Here is a 20,283-nt window from a genome sequence, read left to right as displayed (position 1 = left end):
GAAGAGCAGCTTTTTTGGGAACTGAGTGTGGGCATGGGCCGCTTTAATGAGCTTGAGTGTGATTAAGGCTGCTGCTGGGTGTGCAGTCCCCTGCCTGCCCTCCTGCAGCGAGCACGGGATCGCCTCTCCCTTCGGCTCGGGCTGGCAAGCGTGAAGGCATCATGCCTTTTTGTAAGAAATTATTAAATTATAAGAAAGATGAGTGGAAACTTTTTAGCAGGGCCTGTTGTGATAGGACAAGGGGTAATGGCTTTAAAATAGAGGGAGGTAGACTCAGACTGGACGTAAGGAAGAAATTTTTTTTGTGCTGAGGGTGGTGGAGCACTGTCCCAGGTTGCCCAGAGAGGCGGTGGATGCCCCATCCCTGGAAACATTCCAGGCCAGGTTGGCCGGGGCTGTGAGCAACCTGATCTGGTTGGAGATGTCCCTGCTCCTGGCAGGGGGTTGGACTGGGTGGGCTTTGAAGGTCCCTTCCCACCCAAACCATTCCGTGACTCTGTGCCTTTGCCACCACAGAAAAGATCCAGGAGCAGGGAAGCCCCCTGAGCACACCCCGTGGTTTTCCGCGGGGGATACACCCAGGTGGGTTTCTTGGACCGAATGGCCTGGTGTCAGCACGTTCCCCAGAGAACACGGGTGCGTGGCAGCTCCTTTCTCCACGGAACAAATATTTCCATGTGCGGGTGGGAAAGGAGGGAGCTCCGCTTAGGAGCGCAGCCCCGCAGCGAGCGCGTTGGGTCGTCCCCGGCTCCCTCCTCCCACTCCTTCACCTCGCTTTGCCCCTGCTTTTGCTGGATTTATCTTGTTGTTTATTTTTTTTTTAAAAAAAAATATTTTGGGAATTTTTTAACACACTTTTAATGTTCTGCAGCTGCTCCACCCTGAGCCCTTTCCCCTCTCGTGACGTGGCCCGTGCCCCGCTGTGGCTGGGGGCTCCGCCGGCGCGTCCCCCGTGGGCCGCGGCGCGGGGGGGGTTCCGCGTTATCCGTGTTTTCCTCCCCGGGCGCTGCCCACGCCTGGGGCTCCCGGCGGGCCGGGGCCGAGCCGCGGGCACATGGCTGCGACCGGCCCGGGCGGGCGCTAGGCCCCGCGGCCTACACTCCCCAGCCGGCTTTGCGACAGGTGGGCGGGCAGCGCCGTCCTATTGGTCGGCGGCGCCCCCGGTCCGCGCGAGGATTGGTCGCCCCTGCGGGGCCGTGGGCGGAAGTGTGGGGTACGGCGGCCGCGGAGGCTCGGCGGCGGAGGGACTGGCGCTCCGCGTCCCGCCATGTAACGCGCCGCCGCCTCCGCACCGCTGCCCTTCGCTGCTCGCCCGGCTCCTCCCGCCCGGGATGGGGGCCCGGCGCCCGGCCCGCCGGGGCTGCTCCCGGCCATGAAGGGGCGGCGGGGGAGCCGCTCCCAGCACCTGCCCGCCGCGAGGGAACCGCGACGCCCGGGGACCGGCGGGGCTCCTCCTCGGTGAGCGGGGGCGGCCCGGCCGGGTGCAGCGGGGCGGCTTCCGGGCCGGGAGCGAACGGGCTCCGTCGGACGCGGGGGAGGGACCGCAGCGGGGCCCGGAGGGGGGCTGAGGAGGCCGGGGGGTGGGAGAGGACGGGAGCTGGGGGCATCTGCGGGAAAGCCGCCGCCTCGGGCGCTGCTTTTGGCGGAGGGGCCGGGCTGGGCGTGGGGGTCGGGGGATCGCCACCTCCTCGGTGCGTGGGGGTCGGGCTCCGTGCGGGGCTTCGCCTGTCTCAGGAAGCCGGGAAACGAAAGCGGCGGCGGGGGCCCGGCCCGGGACTGGGGTCTGCGGGGCCCCGGGGGCCGCGCCCGCTCCCCGCCGGAGCCGGGTCTGAGGCAGGGCCCGAGGGGGGAGAAGCCTCCCTGCAGCCCCCCGCCGCGGCTGGGGCTCGATTTTGGGGTCTGGCCGGGGGAGCTGTGCTCGGGGGAGCGTCTGGGCGCGGGTCGGGGGGTTTCTGCTGCTGGCAGATCGGAGCGAGAGCCTGGGATCAAGTGCTTGGTTTGGGTTTTTTTTTTCCTCCTGATCCTGCTACTTTTTTTTTTTTTTTTTTTCTTTTTTAGTACTTACGTGCTCATCTCTTTGTGAGATGGGTGGGTGCCTGCCCACATCAATAAGTGAGTGCACGGAGAAAGTATGCAAATACCCGCTCTTACACGTTTATTACTTTGTATGCGTATGTACATATACACACGTGTGTACACGCGTGTGCCTGTGTGTGACTTCCACAATGCTTCCCGTGCTGTCACGGACCGGCTTCTGATAATCCCCGTGTGCTGCTGCCTCGGGGGGAGTCCGGAATTCTGGCTTCGGGGGTGTCGGTTTTAAGTAGCAGCTCCTGGGAGCTACAGAAATCGCTTTGTAGGCGAGCACGCTGCGCAGGGGGTGCAGAACCCAGTCATGAGCATTTTTTTTTTTTTTAATCTTCGTCACGTTGAGAACAAACACGGTCCCCGCACCAGGCACGGCGTGCCTGACAAGGCTGCGTGTTCGTGATTTTTGTCGGCCTGTTTATTTTTAGGGGCTTAGCGCCTGTTTGTAGAGAATAGTTGTTCCATTGTCATAGCAACCAGGCAGAGTGTATTATAAACAGTATTAAAGGAAACCTTTTCCATCTTAAATGAGACTTCCTTTTCATAATAAAGTTAGGATCAACATAAAACATTTAACCTTTTGTTCGGGGTTTGCTCCGCAGCGTGAGGTGGAGGCCTGACCCCTTGCTTTTAAACAAGGATGCTTTTACTTTCGGCAGATGTATTGTGCCTGTTGAAGCCAATTTAATCCGCTGTTGGTAAACATTCCCCTCAGCCCATTGTGGTGGCAGAGAAGGAGGAAGCGAGTGTAACCTCCTTAGAGGAGCTTCCACAGAAATAAATATTTTTAGGGTGTACTCAGAAACAATCACAGCAGTGTCAGAAACCAACCAAGCAACTGATCAAAGGCATTTCATTTTTGAAGCTTACTGTTCTATTTGTCCTAAACCTTCCCGTGTTCTCTTCGATCTCTTCTCCTGCGAAAGGAAGAGAGGGAGACTCTTCATCGAAGTACGGTAAAGCAGGGAAATGAGGTCTGCTGGCCGTAAAACTGGGGTCTCGGCCGGCCTTAGCCAGGGGCGGAGGATCAGGATGGTTGCAGCAGCTGGAGGAACCACGTGCGCTGTGCTTTGAAGTCCCCGTTATTGGCCGTGTTCAAACAGGTTAAAACACTTTTAAATGTTGGGGTGTGCTAGTCGAGAGCATACTAGATAACAGAGCGGGCGCTGTTGTCTCTGTATTAAGACTTAAAAAGCCCAAAAAGCTGTTTGGCTCATTTACTTTCAGCCAACTGGAGTCTTCAGCCATGAGCACGATGGGAGTCCTGATACTGCTGTTCTCTCTCGTGGCTTGTTTTCTACTGCTTCTACGGTTTTCTCCGGCATCTAAAAGGCGGGGGAGACTAGAAAATACTTAGAAAAGCAAATACTTATTTCTCAGGAGTTAAAAAGCTGAAACAAATTGCTCTTGAAACCCCAAATACTCTCTAACACCTCAGTTTGTCATGAAGTAACTTAATTTTTGAGCCAAGTACCCAAAAATCTACTGCAGCGTTTGTTTTTGTTAAATACAACTGTCAAACTTAGAATGGGATTAGGCAATGAAAACTCTGGAGCGGCTCTTATCGTGAGGACATCCTCCAGCATTTCCTTCCAAGGAGCTTCCTGCCTTGATAACCACGGCTTCTCCTTCAGAACAAGCTGGTTTTCCTGGCTGGTTTGGAAACTGAATGCCCGAGCCAAGGGGAAGACAAGAATTTATTGGAGGCTGGGGTGTTGTTTTCTTACTCTTACCTGATTTTCATATTTATTAGAGAAAGTATAATTTGATTCCTACTTGGAAAGCTGCCAGGGCTTGGAATTTCTTAGTGGTGGTGTTGCAGATGTAGAAATCTGCATCTCTGGTTTAATTCCTTGTGAACAGTAACTTTATTTAACACCTATAACAGACTTTTAACTGGTAGTTCACCTGTCTTTGGGAAGTAAGCTAACCAAACAAGTGACAGTGGCAGGAGTTAAGTATTTTTATGATGCTTTGTGTGTTCTGGAAAAGGCTAAATACCCCTGCACGCTTCCCACCACGTCAGAGTTTGTCAATAGCTACCGGCACTCCGAAGAGACCGGTTTTGGGACAGTAGGTTTTACGTGCGCTGGGCAGCAGGCTCTTTCTAAAATGAATCAAAACTGATAAAATCCTGAAAGGACCAGCTCAGGTGAATCGCGGTCCCAGGAGCTTGAAAATATTTGATGAAAGGTTTTTAGGAATGGCCTATTTCAAGTGCTGCGCTGATGAAGTTGTTGCTTGGTTGTATGTTGATAACCGCTTAATTAGAAACTTCCTCAGCAGTGTTACACCTCTTTGGCCCTTTACTAAAATAAAAGGAGTAGGGCGGCCATGTGTTTGTTCACTTAGTTGCCTGGACAAAGACACTGAAAAACGTGATCTGACTTTGGCGTTTAACCCTGTTTTGAACAAGGAGTTGGGCCTGTGACCTCCAAAAATCTCCTTCAACCAAAGTTACGCTGTTGTTTGTTTTCCTGGAACGACTGTTGAGGCTGTGTGTCCGCAGGAATATTGCACAACGTACCAGGAGTTATTGTCTGCAAATTCCTGCTGGTCACACACCGTGGCCATCTTAAACTCTGAAGAAACCATGGGAATGGTTTTGCACAGTGAAGCCTTAACAGTTCAGCAGTGCTGCGCACGCGTGCAGAGCTCCTGGGGTGTTTGGCTTTCCTGGAATTGTGTTCAGGCTTAATTTGCTCGCCTGCTGAATATCTGACTTGCACCATTGAGTGTGAGATCTCCAAACCATCTCTAAGTCAGTGTTGCTGCCTTTTTTGTTTCTTCTTTTTTTTTTTTTTTTTTTTTTGAAGTGATTTCTCTGTCACCCTCTGTGTTTACCTCTGCTCTGTGCTGCTTCCAAACTCATCCTTTGCGATGTTCCCTCTGTGTGAATACCTGGGCAGCTGTAACTGTGCCATTTAAATACGTGGTGGTGGCGACTTTCTCCTCTCTGTGTGACACCCTTTCTTTCCTTCACACCATCCTTTGTTTCTGTGTGGGTTCTGACGAGGCTGTAGACCTGACCGCTCGATTCGGTCCATCTGCAGAAGTCATCAGGCCGCAGATGCTTGTGAGAGGCTGTTGGAACAAACTGAGGTGAAACATTACTTGAGCTGTTCTCGGTGTTGAGTCAAAGCACAGGAAATCTGCCAGAAGACCTTGAAGACGGGGTTTAGGGCAGACCCCCCCACCCCGTCCTGCCTCTGCTGCCTTCTCAGGGCCTCAGGGCAGGGTGAGGTGTCCCTCTCCTTTCTGAGCGCTTGAGTTTGTTTTGCAGTAGTAAGTATAGCTGCTGGCCACGGGAGAGGTTACCGTGTGCCGCTTCCTAAACTCTTCCTCCTGCCTGCTGTGCCACCCAGGGATTGCGCACTCTCCTTCCTCAGAAGACGCAAAGCCTTGAGGCTCTGTAATCAAACAGGTTGCGTGGAGCGCGTTGTGGCACGGATGCTTGAGGAGAAGTCACCGGAAAAGATACCGATCTCGTGTCCTGGCTTTTTTGTCAACTCGAGGCTTTGTAAAGTCAAGGCCTCGAACAAAGCTACAGCAACCTCAAAGGGAGCTGCAGCAGCAGGAGAAAGCTCGAGTTTGCAGCGCTTGTATTTAGAGTACTGCAGCCAAATTCTGTCAGCCGCTCAGTATACTTCAAGGGTCATCCGTAGGCGTCAGAGAAGATCTCAAGACAATAATAGAGCTCTATTTTAGCATACTCATTACAAAGTATAACTGCCCTCTGCCTCTAGCAACTATTTTTTCCTTCTACTCAAACGGTGCAGAAGTGGAAAGGCCTTGTCATGAGCAGCAGTTTTGCCTCTCTGCCTAATTCCCTCATTGTCTTTTCAAATGAGACCTTTCTCTTTCTCTGTGGACTCTCATAAGGAAAATAACCTTCAGCAAAAAGACAGTTTGCAGTGGTGCGCTTGTAATTATTGGTGTATTCATCTTGAAGAAGAAGCAATCAAACTACTAGGCTTTTTATGCTGACGGGGAGCTGTGCTAGGAGATTGATGCCTCCTCATGAAAGGAGATGTAGCTCTGAAAGAAGTTGAAATGCTGTTTACGAACCACGAGAAGTAACATCTCGCCGTTGTTAGTGCAGAGTAGGAGTGGGACAGCGGGTTCCTGTCCTCATCCTGATTTCTTTAGTTTCTCTGACTAATGCACCAGTAACATCTCTAAAGAGAGTGTGTTTTGCTGTATTTCTAAACAAAAAGGACAAGAGGATCTGCTGAATTCCTTCCAGTGCCGATGCGCGAGGGGGACACTTCCGAGTCCACGGCCCTGAAAATGGCTGTGGCACGAACGGGAGCCTCTGTAACCGCTGCTCCCCCCGCGCCAGGGCAGCTGAAGATGTTCTGCAAAATGCAGACAGCGCAAGGAGCTCGAAGCGCTGCTCAGGCCCCGTAGTCGCAAGGTAAAGGCTCGTGAAGGGCATCAGCTGCCTTCTGCCCCAGGTGCTGAGGAAGGAAGAACCTTTTCAACGTGTTACTGGGTTCGTCGTAAAGAGAAGTGCTCGTCTCGCCTGTACTGGTTTTCATTTTGCATCTTGTGTGATGTTTTTTTTTTCCTGAAGAAGCAAATGTTCTTTGATGTATTCTTATGTAGTATCAAAGCAACTTTAATAAAGAAGTTAAATTAGGTGTCTTAATTCATAATAAAGTGTTGTCTTATAAATAAGACTTTATAAAATAAAGTGCTTATTACACTTTCCCAGTTGCAGCTTACTCCTGGGCTCTGAAGGGCTGAGATACACTTGTGATCCCATTGCTTTGACCAGTTTGGAGGCTTGTTTTCTGTCCTTCCCTTTGTCTGCGTATAATCTTCAGAAAAACTGTACTCCCAGTTGCATTCTCTCTGTAGTTTCCCGTAGATGTGCACAATAACTATTTAAGAGACACACATTCTCTCGTAGGCAATATAACCTCTCAATTAACAATTCCAAAGTGCTCTCTGCTCCCATTCTACGACAGCCAAGGAGTGAATAAAAGTTCTCCACCCTGTTGTTAATGGGTCTAACATAAGGCTTTTTGCCGTAGAGGCTGCTGAGGATGTGCAGTGTGTTCCCCAAATGATGGAAGGAGTCATGACAGCCCTAAAGCCTGTAAATGCCAGAAACATCAGTAGTGACTTAGTCAATCTCACACTCCAGTACTGTCTGTAACTCTGCCCCTGGGAGAAGGATCCTTCCAGCTGGAAAGCTGCCCTGTTTGGGATTTAGGCAGCATGAACTCTTTTTTTTTTTTTTTTAATTTTTTTTTTTTTTTTTGTAAATGCTTCTCAGAACAACATAGCTTGTCACTGAGAACGTTGAGTTTTTTTAAAAGAAAATTCTTGTATCTTCCATCATTCGCTCCCTGCGTACTCTGTATTGCTGAACTTTGTGCTGTCAGAGCGCCGATCTGCCAGCACTGAGCGTCTCCAACTCGATTCAAAACCAGCCGTGACCTGGGCAGTAATGTGTGACTGCAGCAGAGCTCGGTGAGCGTTCAGGTAATAACGGCAAGGTACTTCTTGCTGAAGGGAAGCAGCCCAATGAAATAATGGCATTTAAATTCCAGGATGAAATCTGCATGGATTTCTAGGAGGAGGAAAAAAAGCCTTAGCTGCTCTGAAATTCTGCTGCTAATCTAATTTCTCCGTGATTGGCTGCCATTGCATCAGTCAGCGCTATTTGGTGCAGTGCTGCTTATGGCTTTTGAAAGCGCTGTAGATAAATGTAGCGTGGGAATAATCACTCCACTTCGTTTTCCTGCTCTTTCTCCGTTAACACGTACCGCTAGTATTGACAGCTCTGCAGAATGGCAGAATCGAGTCCTTATGTCTGCGCAACGCCCCGTGCATGTGCATCATCCTGACAGGATAACGAGGCTCCGCTCGCGATGCTCCGCAGCCTGCGCGTCCTCTGCCAGGCAGATAGGAAATGTTGCTGGCAAACCTGCGTACAAGTTGGAGGAGAAGTCCTGGAAGAGTTTAAACGCAGTTGCCTGGCCCCGCCATCCCGTACGGTTCGGCTGGCGTGCCACGGCGCGGTGTGGGAAGAGTCTCAAAGCGCAGCGTTCAGCAGCTGATATTTTTCTTAGAGTACCAAGCAATTAATTTGGGCAAGCACGGAGTTGTACGCATACGGTAATTAACAAGGAAAGCACCTTAGGCCAGCATAACAAGGTGGTGTGGGTGTCCTTCATTTTGAGATTGTTCCTTGTAATTGCAGCAATTTAACTGACTTGATCAATGTAACATCCCTGTGTAGTCATGTAAGCGTGCCATTAGGCGGGTATTCTTAAAAATAAGTTCAATGCAGTGGGCTGTGCCCAAAAAGTACCTGCCCGAGGGCACCTGATTTAAATAAGAACGTGTAGTCCTGTGTAAGCTGCCAGTAATCCTTTCACAGGGCTGACTAAATTCTGAAGCTCTGACAAGGAGAAGGTTCTCTTCCTTATATAGGGCTGGATAAGTGCTGGGCAGTAACGAGATTGGAATAAAAGGCTTTGGTAACAAAGATGAACTGGCAGTCCCGACTGAATCTTAAACTTACCCCTGCGTGTGCGTGGACTTCAAACAAGAAGGGCGTGGGCGCTGCTTGCTGAAGTTGGACTTGATGCCTCTGTTTTGGAGCTTCTGCCTGTGAATAGCGTTCGGTCCCTCGGGCTGCAGATTCACCCAGATGGAAACCCCTGTACTCTTTAGGTTTGCCTTTATTGAGGTTTGACGGCGTGGGGGGGGGGAAAAGAAATATAGCAGTTACGCGTATCAAAATGTTTTTGTTGTAATTCGTGACGATGGTTCTTATTCCAGAGTGGCTGGGTTTGTTTTTGTTTCATTGGAGGAAGTTTAAGCTGCGTTAATAGAAGCTGTTCTGTTCTGGAATAAGATAATCCATATGGGATACTGAATTAATAGAATTTTATCAGGTTTCACTCACAGTGTATCTTATACTTCCCTTGTGCAGATGGGATTATTAGTGTTCTGCTTAAAAATATGTGTGGAAATACTATTTCATGTGGTCAGATATGGTCAAGGGAAAATGTCACGTCTACTGCCTTGTCTGTCCTTGATGAATTTGTACATCGACAGCTTCAGTGCAAGAAAACCATGCTGGAAACTCGTGAATCAACTGACAGACACTAGTCCTAGGAAGTCTCAGCCTAAATGACTGATGTAGGTGAGACATGGCAGGCATCAAGAGAAAAGCAAAGGCAGCATTTGAAATAATTTTATTTACTTTCATGTTTAGTCTCGTAGAAAAGACAGGGACGATACCTGGAAAAGAAAGGAAATCTGAAAGTGAGGAGCTTGAGGGTTGATTGAGAGAGCTGCTTACAAAGAGGCAGCAGAAATGTGAGCTGAAGGAAGACTGAGCTGTTCTGCACCTTCCTGAGCTTAAGCAGTTACTTGATCTGCTCTGTGTTCTTAAAGACACCGAGGTGGGTGCAGGTAAGGAAGGGAGGCGGCGAGTGGGAAGTGTGATTTTTACCTGGGTGCACCTGAGCTGTTTCTCATGAAGCAGTACAAGTCAGAGTGGGTGAACATGGAACAACTTAGAAAAATTTTTTTTTGGATAGTGACTCATTGCAACTTACCCAAAGTGACCTGATTTAGTTAAATGAGGCTAAATATAACCCATGTGAAAAGTACTGACATGTGGGAGGAGACGACAGCAGTTGGCTCGCAGCCTCCCTGTTCTGCAGGGAACATCTTTCACGACTGGTGGCTAATAATTTTTACTCTTGCTGGCTTTGGAAGTAACATTTCTGCTCCATTACCCCCTTCTAGGGAGACGAAGAAAATGCGCTGTTCCTAATCCGTTGCCTCTTACCTGCCTTTCTGCATTTCAGCTTACTGCTATGGACAGTGCTATCACCCTGTGGCAGTTCCTCCTCCAGCTCCTCCAAGAGCCTCAGAACAAGAATATCATCTGTTGGACCTCCAACGACGGGGAGTTCAAACTGCTGCAGGCAGAGGAGGTGGCCAGACTCTGGGGAATCCGCAAGAACAAGCCCAGTATGAACTATGATAAACTCAGCCGTGCTCTCAGATACTATTATGTGAAGGTAACAAAGTCCATAAATCCACCTCAAATCCTTATCCATCTTACTAGCTTCTGCCTAATGAGCTTTGTTTCCTTTTTCATTCTCTTCAAGGGGATAGGTGTCACTTCTGTCTCCTGTACTTAAGTAAGGTGTACTAGTTTATGTTCAGAGAGGTTTTTTTTTCTTTCATTTATCATTGTGTTGCATTTGCTCCCTGGTAGTTATTTTATAAGGTTCTAGATAGCTTTGTGCAAAATGTTACCTTCTTTGATTTATGTCTATGCTAATACGACTCTCTCTTTGAATACCAATCCCCTCATCAAAAAATCCGCAACCTTGCACGGGTTAAAATCCTCAACACGCAAGCTTAAGCAACAGAATGATTATGACGATTGAGATGGTGAATATTGCACCACCTTGAGATCTTTTCTGCAGTTGTCTCTGCAAAGGGGCTCTCACAATAAGGATTTTCAGTGAAGCGGCTCAAAGTATTTTTCTTTTTCCCAATTTATTAAGAATTGCACCTCTCGTGTGGTCAGCGAGTTTAGTCCAGCAGAGTAAGGTGCTTCTCTTGTTTAGCCAGTGTCTTCTAGTAACTTGTGAGAGCTTTTCATTAGTGCACAGTAGTGTCAAAAAGCTGAACTGGAACCGCAGCGTGGGAGCCTTACCTTCGTTTCAGTATTTATCCCACAACTCTTATTGTGGGGGTGGAGGAGAGAAAAAATACAACAGAGTCCTGAGGAACCTGTCAGTTTGTAGCAGGTGGTGCGTCGCTTGGAGTTTATTATTGGGTGCCATAATTGGCTTTGTACTGGGAGGTCTCAGTAATAATAATTGTGCAATAAATAAGAATCTTCTGAGGTCCAAATTGTGTGTGGCCTTTCACTTAGGAGTAGAACAAGTTCGACATATGCTGTTTTGTGGTATTGAAATAGCTGATTAGCCTACATTCTGCTGACTGGCTCAGCTACTTCTTTTATTATCGTCTTACTGAGGGTAAGGGTGGTTTGATTTGAAGTATTAGCTCTCAATTCTGCAAACTGTAAGCCTTAATTCTGCGGGTTCTCCTGTTAGGCTACTCTAACTGTACCCAGTTCAATGATGTTTGGTGGGGGTAATGGGTTTTTTTTTGTTTCTCAGCTGACCTTTTGTAATATGTTAAACAGAACTGCTTGGCGGTTTCAAGGCTGCTGTTAGTATATTTAATGTCAGGTTAAGCTCACCTGCTTCAGCGTTCTGTCTGCAGGCTCGGGAAGTGATACTTTGGGAGCATAACTGAATTGCAAGAACGCAGTGTGTTTTTAAGAAAGAAAAAAGAAACAATTTTTTTATGAAAGATTACAGGCTATCTAATTCCTCGGTCTATTTTAGGCATTGTTTGTAGGAAGAAAATTAATCTGAAGAAGGTCTAAATATGTGTATCTTCTTACCCACAGAATATCATTAAAAAAGTGAATGGTAAGAAGTTTGTGTACAAGTTTGTTTCTTATCCGGAGATTTTAAATATGGATCCACTTGTCGTGGGCCGTATAGAAGGAGACCCTGAAATGACTGGTTTTGCAGAAGTTAGCAGTGCTCCAAAGGATGTGGAAAACTGTGGGAAGGAGAAGTCTCAGTCATGTGCTAAATCCTCCAGCCGCAATGACTATATCCACTCAGGCTTGTACTCCTCTTTTACTCTGAACTCCCTGAACTCTTCCAGCGTAAAACTCTTCAGGTCCATCAAGATTGAGAATCCAGCTGAGAAACTGACAGAGAAGAAACCAGCTCAGGATCCAACGCCCTCCGTCATAAAGTTTGTAACCATGCCCTCCAAAAAGCCCTCATCTGTCCCCCTGGTCTCTACCACCTCAGTGGTCTCTGCCACTTCCACTGCTTCTGCCACTTCAACCACATCCTCTCTTCCCATGGCATCGGAAGAAACTCTCCAGACCTTGGAGACGCTTGTTCTACCCAAGTTAACTGTCCCTGAAGTTCCAGCACCTTTGCCAAACTTAAGTACCAGCTTCACCCCAACTCCACCCATATCCTCAGTTTCTCCCACTCTGCAAGTTCCTTCCACACCCCCGTCACCGCCCCTGAGCTCCAATCCTGACCTGGACATTGATACGGACATAGAGTCCGTGACTTCTCAGCAGCTGGAGCAGGCTCAGAGCTTTCAGCATCAATCCCCAGAGCCCAAAGAGCAGGATTCATCTGTGCTGGAGAAGGAGTTTGCCAATCACCTCTCCAGATCTAAAAAACCCAAAGGGCTGGAGTTGGCTCCTACTCTCGTCATTACAGGCAGCGATCCAAGTCCACTGGGGATTCTGAGTCCTTCTCTCCCAACTGCTTCTCTTACTCCAGCACTTTTCTCTCAGGTAACCTAATTCCCTTCCTGTTTTTTTTTCTTTTTTTTTTTTTTTTTTTAAATAACAATAGCGATTATGTTATATCCTAAAACGGTAAGGGAAGGCGAGTGGAAAATGAATAGTCAGTAGATTGTATTTGGAGTTCTGAAACTCAGGATGTCACTCCCATTTTTAACAGAAACTTTATCCATCATCTGCGTGAGCTTCCACCCGATTGTGTGCCCAAGCGGCGTGTCGGCTGTACCCGTCTGTGCAGCGTTAGCGTGTGGAGGCAAAACCCAAACCAGCACCAACAGGATCCTTTGTAAATCTTGCCAGGGTGATACTGGATTACTTAAAAAAACCCTAAACCCTGCCCTTATCCTTCAGGCTGATTCTGAAAATGCTTCAAAAATAGAGAACCACGGCGGGGTCTGTTTAGCAGCTTTGTTGTGCTTGGTTTAGTAGCCGTTTACTTGAGACCAGAGTACTGTGACCTAACAGCAATCAGAACGGCTGCTTAATTTGGTTGTTATCTTTGTGTGGGAGAGCCAAGCTTTTATGCCTCATGGAAAATTTGGAAGAGAACTGAACCCAACTAGGCTGTTAAACTGTTCTGTATATGTTTGATCTTTTTCCTGTAATAAATGGGAATTAGAGTGAAACTGTGGAGAAACTGCTGATTGAAAACTGAAATGGTTGAAGACAGGAAAAAAATCAAGCGCAGTTGCTCTTTTGGCACCCTTGGAAGTGTTTGGCTGGTGAACGTGGGACATCCAGAATATTCGGAAGCTGGATGCAAATGTCTTTTGTTGGGGCTTACATCGTCAGTGTCACCCAGACCATGCGTGTGCCCGCCGTCTGCTCTCTTTAAATTCGCGGACTGAGTTCTCCAAAGTCCCTTGCAGGTGCTGTGAATTGCGGGAGGAGCTGATCTGCTGTAGGTTACAGCAGGATTTGGCAGCCGTTGGGAAAAGAGGGCCAACTGCTCAGCGAGGGGAGGGAGAGCCGGATGGCTGCTGCTGCTTTTTGGCGTTTGAAGGGAAGAGACGGAGGTGGGAGGAGGCGGAAGAAGGGAAAGGGAGTTCCTGAAATTTGGAGCCAGCCCTCTGCAGCTGCAGGAGCTGAGATTGTTGCGGCTGAATTTACATGTGCTACACGTTGTACACAGCGCAGGTTTCGCACAGCTGACTCTCTTCGTGTGTTTGCAGACTCCCATCTTGCTGACCCCGAGTCCCTTGCTGTCCAGTATTCACTTCTGGAGTACGCTCAGCCCGGTTGCTCCTCTCAGTCCTGCAAGGTTGCAAGGTGCTAACACACTCTTTCAGGTAAGTTCCAGCAACTTCAGCCAAGCTCTCTGAGCCGTGCTGTCATACCTTCCTCAGAAGACCTGCGGGGATCAGTTAGCCCAAATGTCTGCTCTAGAAGCAAAATAGTGATCTTTCTGTTTTCTATCCCCTATGTTAGCTTTTGAGAGCATTTAATTTTAAATAAACTGTTTACCCAGTTTTATTTAAGTATATTGTAAATGTTAGTATTTCAGAAATGTTTTAAATTAATAGCAGGCTGTGCTGTAGTTAGATAGTATTTTATTTTAGGTCTGTCCTTCCTGTAAAACTTGCCTTCCTGTAACTTTGCTGGTTAAGATTTTCCTGGAAATTGAATTTTGCTACTCTGTTGGTTGTTTTAATAGTTTAACAGCCTCTTCTGTTGAAAGACAGTAATTAAATCTCACTGCTAGTAAGAAGGAAGATTGTGTGTGTGATCTCTGTGGCAGTATGTAGCACAGTTCTTTATGATCTCTATATTCTGCTGTCTCCTGTTGTTTGGAAATTCTCAGCTTCACTGTTTTTAATAAATCTTTTTGTTTAACTAATATGTAAGAAAAAAAGTCCCCTGTAAAAATATCCTGTAGTTGTAATTGCTCATGCTCTTCCTTCACCTTCCACTTTGGAATTTGGAATAAGCACATCTGTTGCCCGAGTCTGCTTAGGCAAAGGGTAAAATTTAACTGATTGTCTTTTGGGTTTTTATCTGTCATCTCCATGGAGATGAAGGACATAGCTTATATGTTCCGTGAGGATAGGGAATAAACAAGTAGGTCTGAAAATGCACTGGGCATTTTTCTCTATAAATAGCTGATAATTAACTGAGAAACAATTTAGCCCATGGTTTCCCAACAACCTGTGTTAATGTCATTTATTAGTTCCGGACATAGGCGGTGCTCCCTGCAGAGGGTACAGACTGGCTCCTCCTGGTGACACTGGTTATTAAAGCTGTGTTGCTGCAGTAGCATTTAAAAAGTAAATTACATGGGGGAAGCCAAGAAGATTCTGTGGAAGTTCGGGCTTTTTTTTTCTTGCTGTGTTTGGTTGTCTTTTTTTTTTTTTTCTTCCTCCCCTCCCCCCGTGGGAGCTTTTACATGCACAGATAATGAGAGGAACAGTAAATTAAAATGGCATTTTCCTTAATCATTTTTTTGTCTCTTAGTTCCCGTCAGTGCTGAACAGTCACGGCCCATTTACTCTGTCTGGACTGGATGGACCTTCTACCCCTGGCCCATTTTCCCCTGACCTACAGAAGACATAGCACACGGTCTCATGGAAAGGACGTATTGGCAAGCAAGGGAAAGATGTGACGCTTGTATTTAACCATGTTTTTTAAATGAGCAATTTATAATTCCACAGAGATTATCAACAATCATAGTTTTTGCCATTCCCAAATAAAATGCCTTTTTTGCAAAATTCTCTTTTTTGAAGACCCAGGTTGGGAATGTATATGCAAACGCCTTAATAGGAGCTGGAGCTCCAGTCTCTTCTCTTCCTTCCTTGGTTTGGAAGACTTCACTATGGCTAAAGGGAGTTTCAGTTGGTGTTGCAGGAACTGAGTCTGCACTGATTGCCGTGAACCGATTCAGAGAAGTCTTTTTCTCTGTGACTTCTGGAAAAACCCTCTGTTCTTCAGCTTCCTGTGCTTGGCAAGAAGAAATCTAACCGTGATCGAAGCTGACATTCAAGGAAACGCTTGGGAAAGGGGTGCGTGCATCAGCTTTGCCTCGGGGGCCTGGTAACTTCTGCAGCAACGAAACAGCCCGCGTCTTTTCTGCTGTAAAACATCTTGTCTTTTTGCAGGGAGAAATTTTCAAGGAATATTCAATGACTATGTTACTGAGATACGGACAATTTTTGAATGGCATTGTGTACCGACAGCCCGGCCCCTCGGAGGAGTGGTCTGGCTAGCTTCTGGATGCTTCCCTGCCCTCCCTTTGGTGAGGAGGTGAGGTCTGGAGACTCGTGGTGAGACGAGTTCCTTTCACTTCTCAGAAAGTTTCAATGCTGAAGTCCAAACATTTCTTGTGCCGGAGACCTGTTACAAAGCCTGTAATCTCACTGCTGGAAGATTAGCAGGACGGTGGATTTTAGGTGTGGTTTTGAGGGTGTGTCTGCATTTGGTGAGGTTGCTGCCTGATGCTGGAGTTTCAGACCCAAACAGTGGGTGAGAACACTAACATCTGAGCATTAACGTTACTGCTCTTTTCCCACAGTTGAAGTGGAGAAACGTCTCTTCTACCAGCTCTTATCTCGAGTTTTGCGTTAGATCTGTTGTTTTTTTTTATTTGAGGAATCACTTGGACCCAAAATAAGTTAGGCTCAGTGTGAACAGCTAGCTGAGAGGGGCACCACGGCGTATCAACCTTACTGTAAATTTGTGCTTGCGTTGCTTTTCTTGGTGGCCGTGTGTGTGTGGATTAATACAAGATTGGTTTCCAGAGCCATTTGAAACACTGACGAAATGAAATTTGTAGTTAGATTCTGAAACTCGGGAGGCCTTTTAAGAGAGCTGAGGAATGAAAGAAGAGAGACTTTCCTCTCACAGCCCCTCAGAGACTGGCTAGCTTGGTCTGTTGGCACTGGGCGCTCAGCCCTTCCACGTGGGGCATCTGATGTCAGGCAGCAACTTCTGTTTGTTACTGTGTACACTGAGTTGGTGAGGCAAGATAATCTCCATAAAATACCCACTAGGAAACAGCTGGAGACCGTCTCTTTCCTTTGGCGTCCTCACTGGCTGTCTTCACAGTTCTGACGAGCAGGGGAGCATTGTACCTTTACAGCAAGAGGAGCTGACAGCGTACGCCGTACATATTGCACCTGTCTTACGGATAAGTGGTGAACTCGCTTTCCAGAGTTTTCCTTTTGCCACTTTTGCAGACTCTGAATTCACTTTCAAGTGTTTTACAATACCCAAGGCTGAATTTACTGCGGTGACGTTACCTTTCTCTATTCTGGCATTGAAATACCTAACCACTTATGTTCCTGACGTGACACCCTAGGTAGGTGGGTGGAATGGAGTTGCTTTTTGGGCATTGTTCGTCCAGAAAGTCCCCTGCCTGGTGGGAGGTGGGAGAAAAGAATATGCCTTCTTTAGGTGGAGACAGCAGGGAGTGAGCTCAGGCAGTGGGCTGGCTTCCTGTTCAGTGACATCAGAGGCGGAACACTGCTTTGCATCTTAGACATCTGCAAACGCGGGATGAAGTTCCTGTGCCGGCGGCTCTTAAAATGACAATGTGCAATATTGACTTTTTTTTTTTTTAATGCAGAAAGAAAGCTGCAGATCATAATTAAGAGCAGGCACCTGGAATTTTCTGGTTTGCGTGATGGCTTATGAGTCTGATCTAGAGAAAATATATATAGCTATGTATAAATAGCAGCACTTTTAATGGTTGTTTTAGGTTGGCCAATTTTCTGTCCACCAAGTGTGTGGACTTGAGAGCAACATTGCAGACTAGGATTAGAGTTTAATTAATGAGCACTAAAGACTTGCAATTTAATTGCTTCCCTTTCCTTGTCCCCTGTGGAGAAAAGCCAAGTTTATTTGTTTAAAAGTTGTGTATGTGCACACATGCACTTAATTTTTTGTAAACTGTATCACTTTCAGCATAGGGTATGCGAGAGAACCAAATGCTAACGCAGCTCGTCAGTTCTCCTTGGCGTGGTTTCATGCTCTTCTCCCAGCAGCTTCGTTAAGATTGCACTGCCGTAGCTGGTTGATGAGACGGACATTCGCCTTCCAGAATGCTTCCTTCAGAGAAAGTTCGTACGAAAATGCAGCCTGGATGTGTTGGTTTCAGTCTGGTAATATCCAGCTTCCTGACAGCACTGAGAAGATCATTGCTTTTGCTTCTTAAGCACCTGCCTAGGAAAATAAATTCCCAGATAGGATTATCATCTCAGGAGGCAGTCAGGAAAGCGAGTTGAGAGGGGAGGGGAGGTGGGAGAGGAGAGGCTTGCTCTCCTTTCCTCCATCACAGCTTTCAGGTCACTTAAGGTAATATTATCTTGTATATATGCTGCCTCATTAAACACACATTTACTGACAAGTGTGTAACTGCCAGCTTTTTTGGATCACATTCCTGACAGCACAGTGTCGCTGTGACTTCTTGGAGCTTGGTGATGTGAATCGCTGGTACTTTTAGGAGCTCACTTCAGGAGCGGTTGGCAGCTCCTTGTTTTTAATTTAGTGTAGGGACGGTGGGGGTTAATATAGGCTCTCTTTTAATTACCATGTTAGCAGTCTGTCATATGGGTATAGTACCGTGTTGGTTTAAAAAAATAATAGTGCAGCATTACAGAAACATTTTATTCTATTACAGTTCGTGTTGCTGAAGTAGCCACGGTATTGTTGGACGCTTGGTAATATTTGCATCGGTTAATTCAGAGGCGGTGGTAGAATTAGGCTGGATGAGCATGGAAGCTAAACATCTGTCTTGCTTCTGGAAATCTCTTTTACGTGTCACTGCTGTTTTATAATAGTACCGCAGATTTGAAAAGCTTGCACTGCTGTTGCTGTGAGTGCTATGTCTGGCTTTTTTTGAGATCCTGAACTGTCAGCAACACGTGCTGCTAGCAGCAACAACCCATGGAAAGCAGAAGTGTGCTAATGATACCCTGTGGTTACAGAACCACACTTGTTCTGTCTTACCTGTTTTCAGAGAATGTGATCCTAGGAATGAGGGTGATGGAGGAAAGTGTTTCTTTTTTTCCTCAACAGCAGCTTAAGTCTAGATCTTTGTTTCAGAAATCGGTCTGAATGTAATTCCACTGCACTGTCTTTGGCCCATTCGGGTTGCGTGATAAAATCCCTGAATTTGAGAATTCGTTGTTTTCACTTAGAGCATCCTAAGACTTTCAGTATCCATGCAGGCTTTGGTGTAATGGAGTGTGTGTTGGAGTATGAAAGGCTTTGGCTGTTCAGTGGTTTATTTGGGATAATTTCTCTCTGATACATTTTCAAACCTCAGATATCTAGCAAATAGATTCTTCTCGGTTTTTATAGTGTACATTTTAACCACAGTGAAGGCTGCTTATGTGCGTATCTTCCTGTACACGGCTTTTCAGAATGCAGTGAGATGCATTAATGTCAGAGTCCCTCACGAGGTCAGCTTTCCCACAAGAACTTCTGCAGGTTGAGGTGGGATGGAAGAGCTAGCCTGGCGCGTTGATGTGGTTTCTCAGGTGAGCACAGGTGCGGGGTTCTGATCCACTTCTGTAGCATTTTTCTAGTGCTGAGGTCAGGACCTGCAGTTCTGACGGTCTTGGCTACCCGTGGTTTATCCATACATCCTTTAGTTACCTTTTGCATTTTTGTATGTACTCATGTTTTACTATCCAATTTAACCTCTTCCATTTTTTAACCCGTATTTGTTTACAAGACACATCTCAGTGTTGTATCAAGAGGCTATCTTGGTATTGTCAGCTATGAAAATCAACTACATCAGTAGTTAAGGAACATTGTCCAAGTTGACAGGTATTTTAAAACTTGATGTTTGAGTTTTGGGTGTCCATAACAATTTTGTTCTGTTCCGTTCTGTAGCTTTCCCGTGTAAGAAACAAACGTACCTCCTGGCCTCAGGTCGTGGGTATGGAGAGTTTATTTTGTCTTAATGATCACGGAGTGTGGTATTGCAGCCAAAGCCCAAGCCCCACGGGATCTTACCCTCGGCAGATACGTTGGAAATACATTAGAATTGCAATCATGTTGTTTAGAAGCTATTTGGGATGTTTTAATGAGGTATGTCTTGCCAAAACAGCAATTTTTATGGGTTGATTTGAATTTAATTAAACAGTAATTGGCAATGGCTGCTGTTTAGTCTGAACAGTATTAGCAGATCTGCTTAATGTGGAAGCCTTTGGCTACTGCCGTCAAGCTGAGTGGTGGTTAATACGTGACACGCTGAAGTTGACCTGCTGAAATCGGAGGCTGTCGGATGAGGAATAAAAGACACATCGCAGTGACGGTTGTTTCACACAGTTCTTCGGGCGAGTACTGCAGAAGGCTTTGTCTTGGCTTGACATCTGTGGACACGGCGTTCCACTCGGGTTACGTGAGCAGTACTGACTGCGAAGGAGCCCTTCAGAAAAGCTGATTCTAGACAGAGAAGAATTTTTGAAGCTAGAACCAGATCTCTTCTCCATGGCCTGCTTTTGTAAGGGTATAACAGGAGCTACAAAGCTGTGGAAACGGCAGTGCTGCCGTATTTCTGCTGTGTGCATCATCAGCAGACCTCCTGCTGAAATTTCCTGGCTCTCTCGGTGCCATCTAAAGCAGAAAGGTCAAGCTTTGGTTTTGGCTTGTCTAGCGGATCTTGAACTGAGGACTATTACTCTTGCTTTTGTACAAAGAACAAACAAAAAATGAGCGAGAATATGTTCACTGCAGGTCACCGAGTCTTTTTGGAGGATGCAGCTTTGCTGGTCATAACCATGCTTTGCAAAAATAAAAAAAAAGTGATCTGCAAGGTAAGAAAGCTGGGCAGGGCCCGCTGTTTCTTGTGG

The 20,283-nt window shown here is 46.9% G+C and overlaps 1 protein-coding gene across 1 annotated transcript; it reads left to right on the top strand.

Moving 5' to 3' along the window:
- Positions 1-1,230: 1,230 nt before the first annotated feature.
- On the top strand, positions 1,231-15,195 carry ELK4 (ETS transcription factor ELK4). Its single transcript, XM_086765392.1, has 5 exons — positions 1,231-1,458; positions 9,927-10,142; positions 11,558-12,481; positions 13,663-13,779; positions 14,942-15,195. The coding sequence occupies exons 2-5, from the start codon at positions 9,936-9,938 to the stop codon at positions 15,038-15,040; spliced, it is 1,347 nt and encodes a 448-aa protein (XP_086621518.1). The 5' UTR covers positions 1,231-1,458; positions 9,927-9,935; the 3' UTR covers positions 15,041-15,195.
- The last annotated feature ends 5,088 nt before the right edge of the window (positions 15,196-20,283 follow it).

Source organism: Chlamydotis macqueenii, chromosome 23 (assembly GCF_036417535.1).
Source record: "Chlamydotis macqueenii isolate bChlMac1 chromosome 23, bChlMac1.mat, whole genome shotgun sequence".
In the NCBI taxonomy this organism is placed as follows: Eukaryota; Metazoa; Chordata; class Aves; order Otidiformes; family Otididae; genus Chlamydotis; species Chlamydotis macqueenii.
Note: the sequence above shows the minus strand (reverse complement) of the source record. Positions and strands in the feature narration are given on the sequence as shown.

Bases quoted from the DNA above. Each gene is read 5' to 3' on its own strand.
- ELK4 (XM_086765392.1), top strand. From the start codon at position 9,936: ATGGACAGTGCTATCACCCTGTGGCAGTTCCTCCTCCAGCTCCTCCAA. The intron at 10,143-11,557 runs GTAACAAAGTCC...TCTTACCCACAG, and splicing joins TCAGATACTATTATGTGAAG to AATATCATTAAAAAAGTGAA. The intron at 13,780-14,941 runs GTAAGTTCCAGC...TTTGTCTCTTAG, and splicing joins GTGCTAACACACTCTTTCAG to TTCCCGTCAGTGCTGAACAG.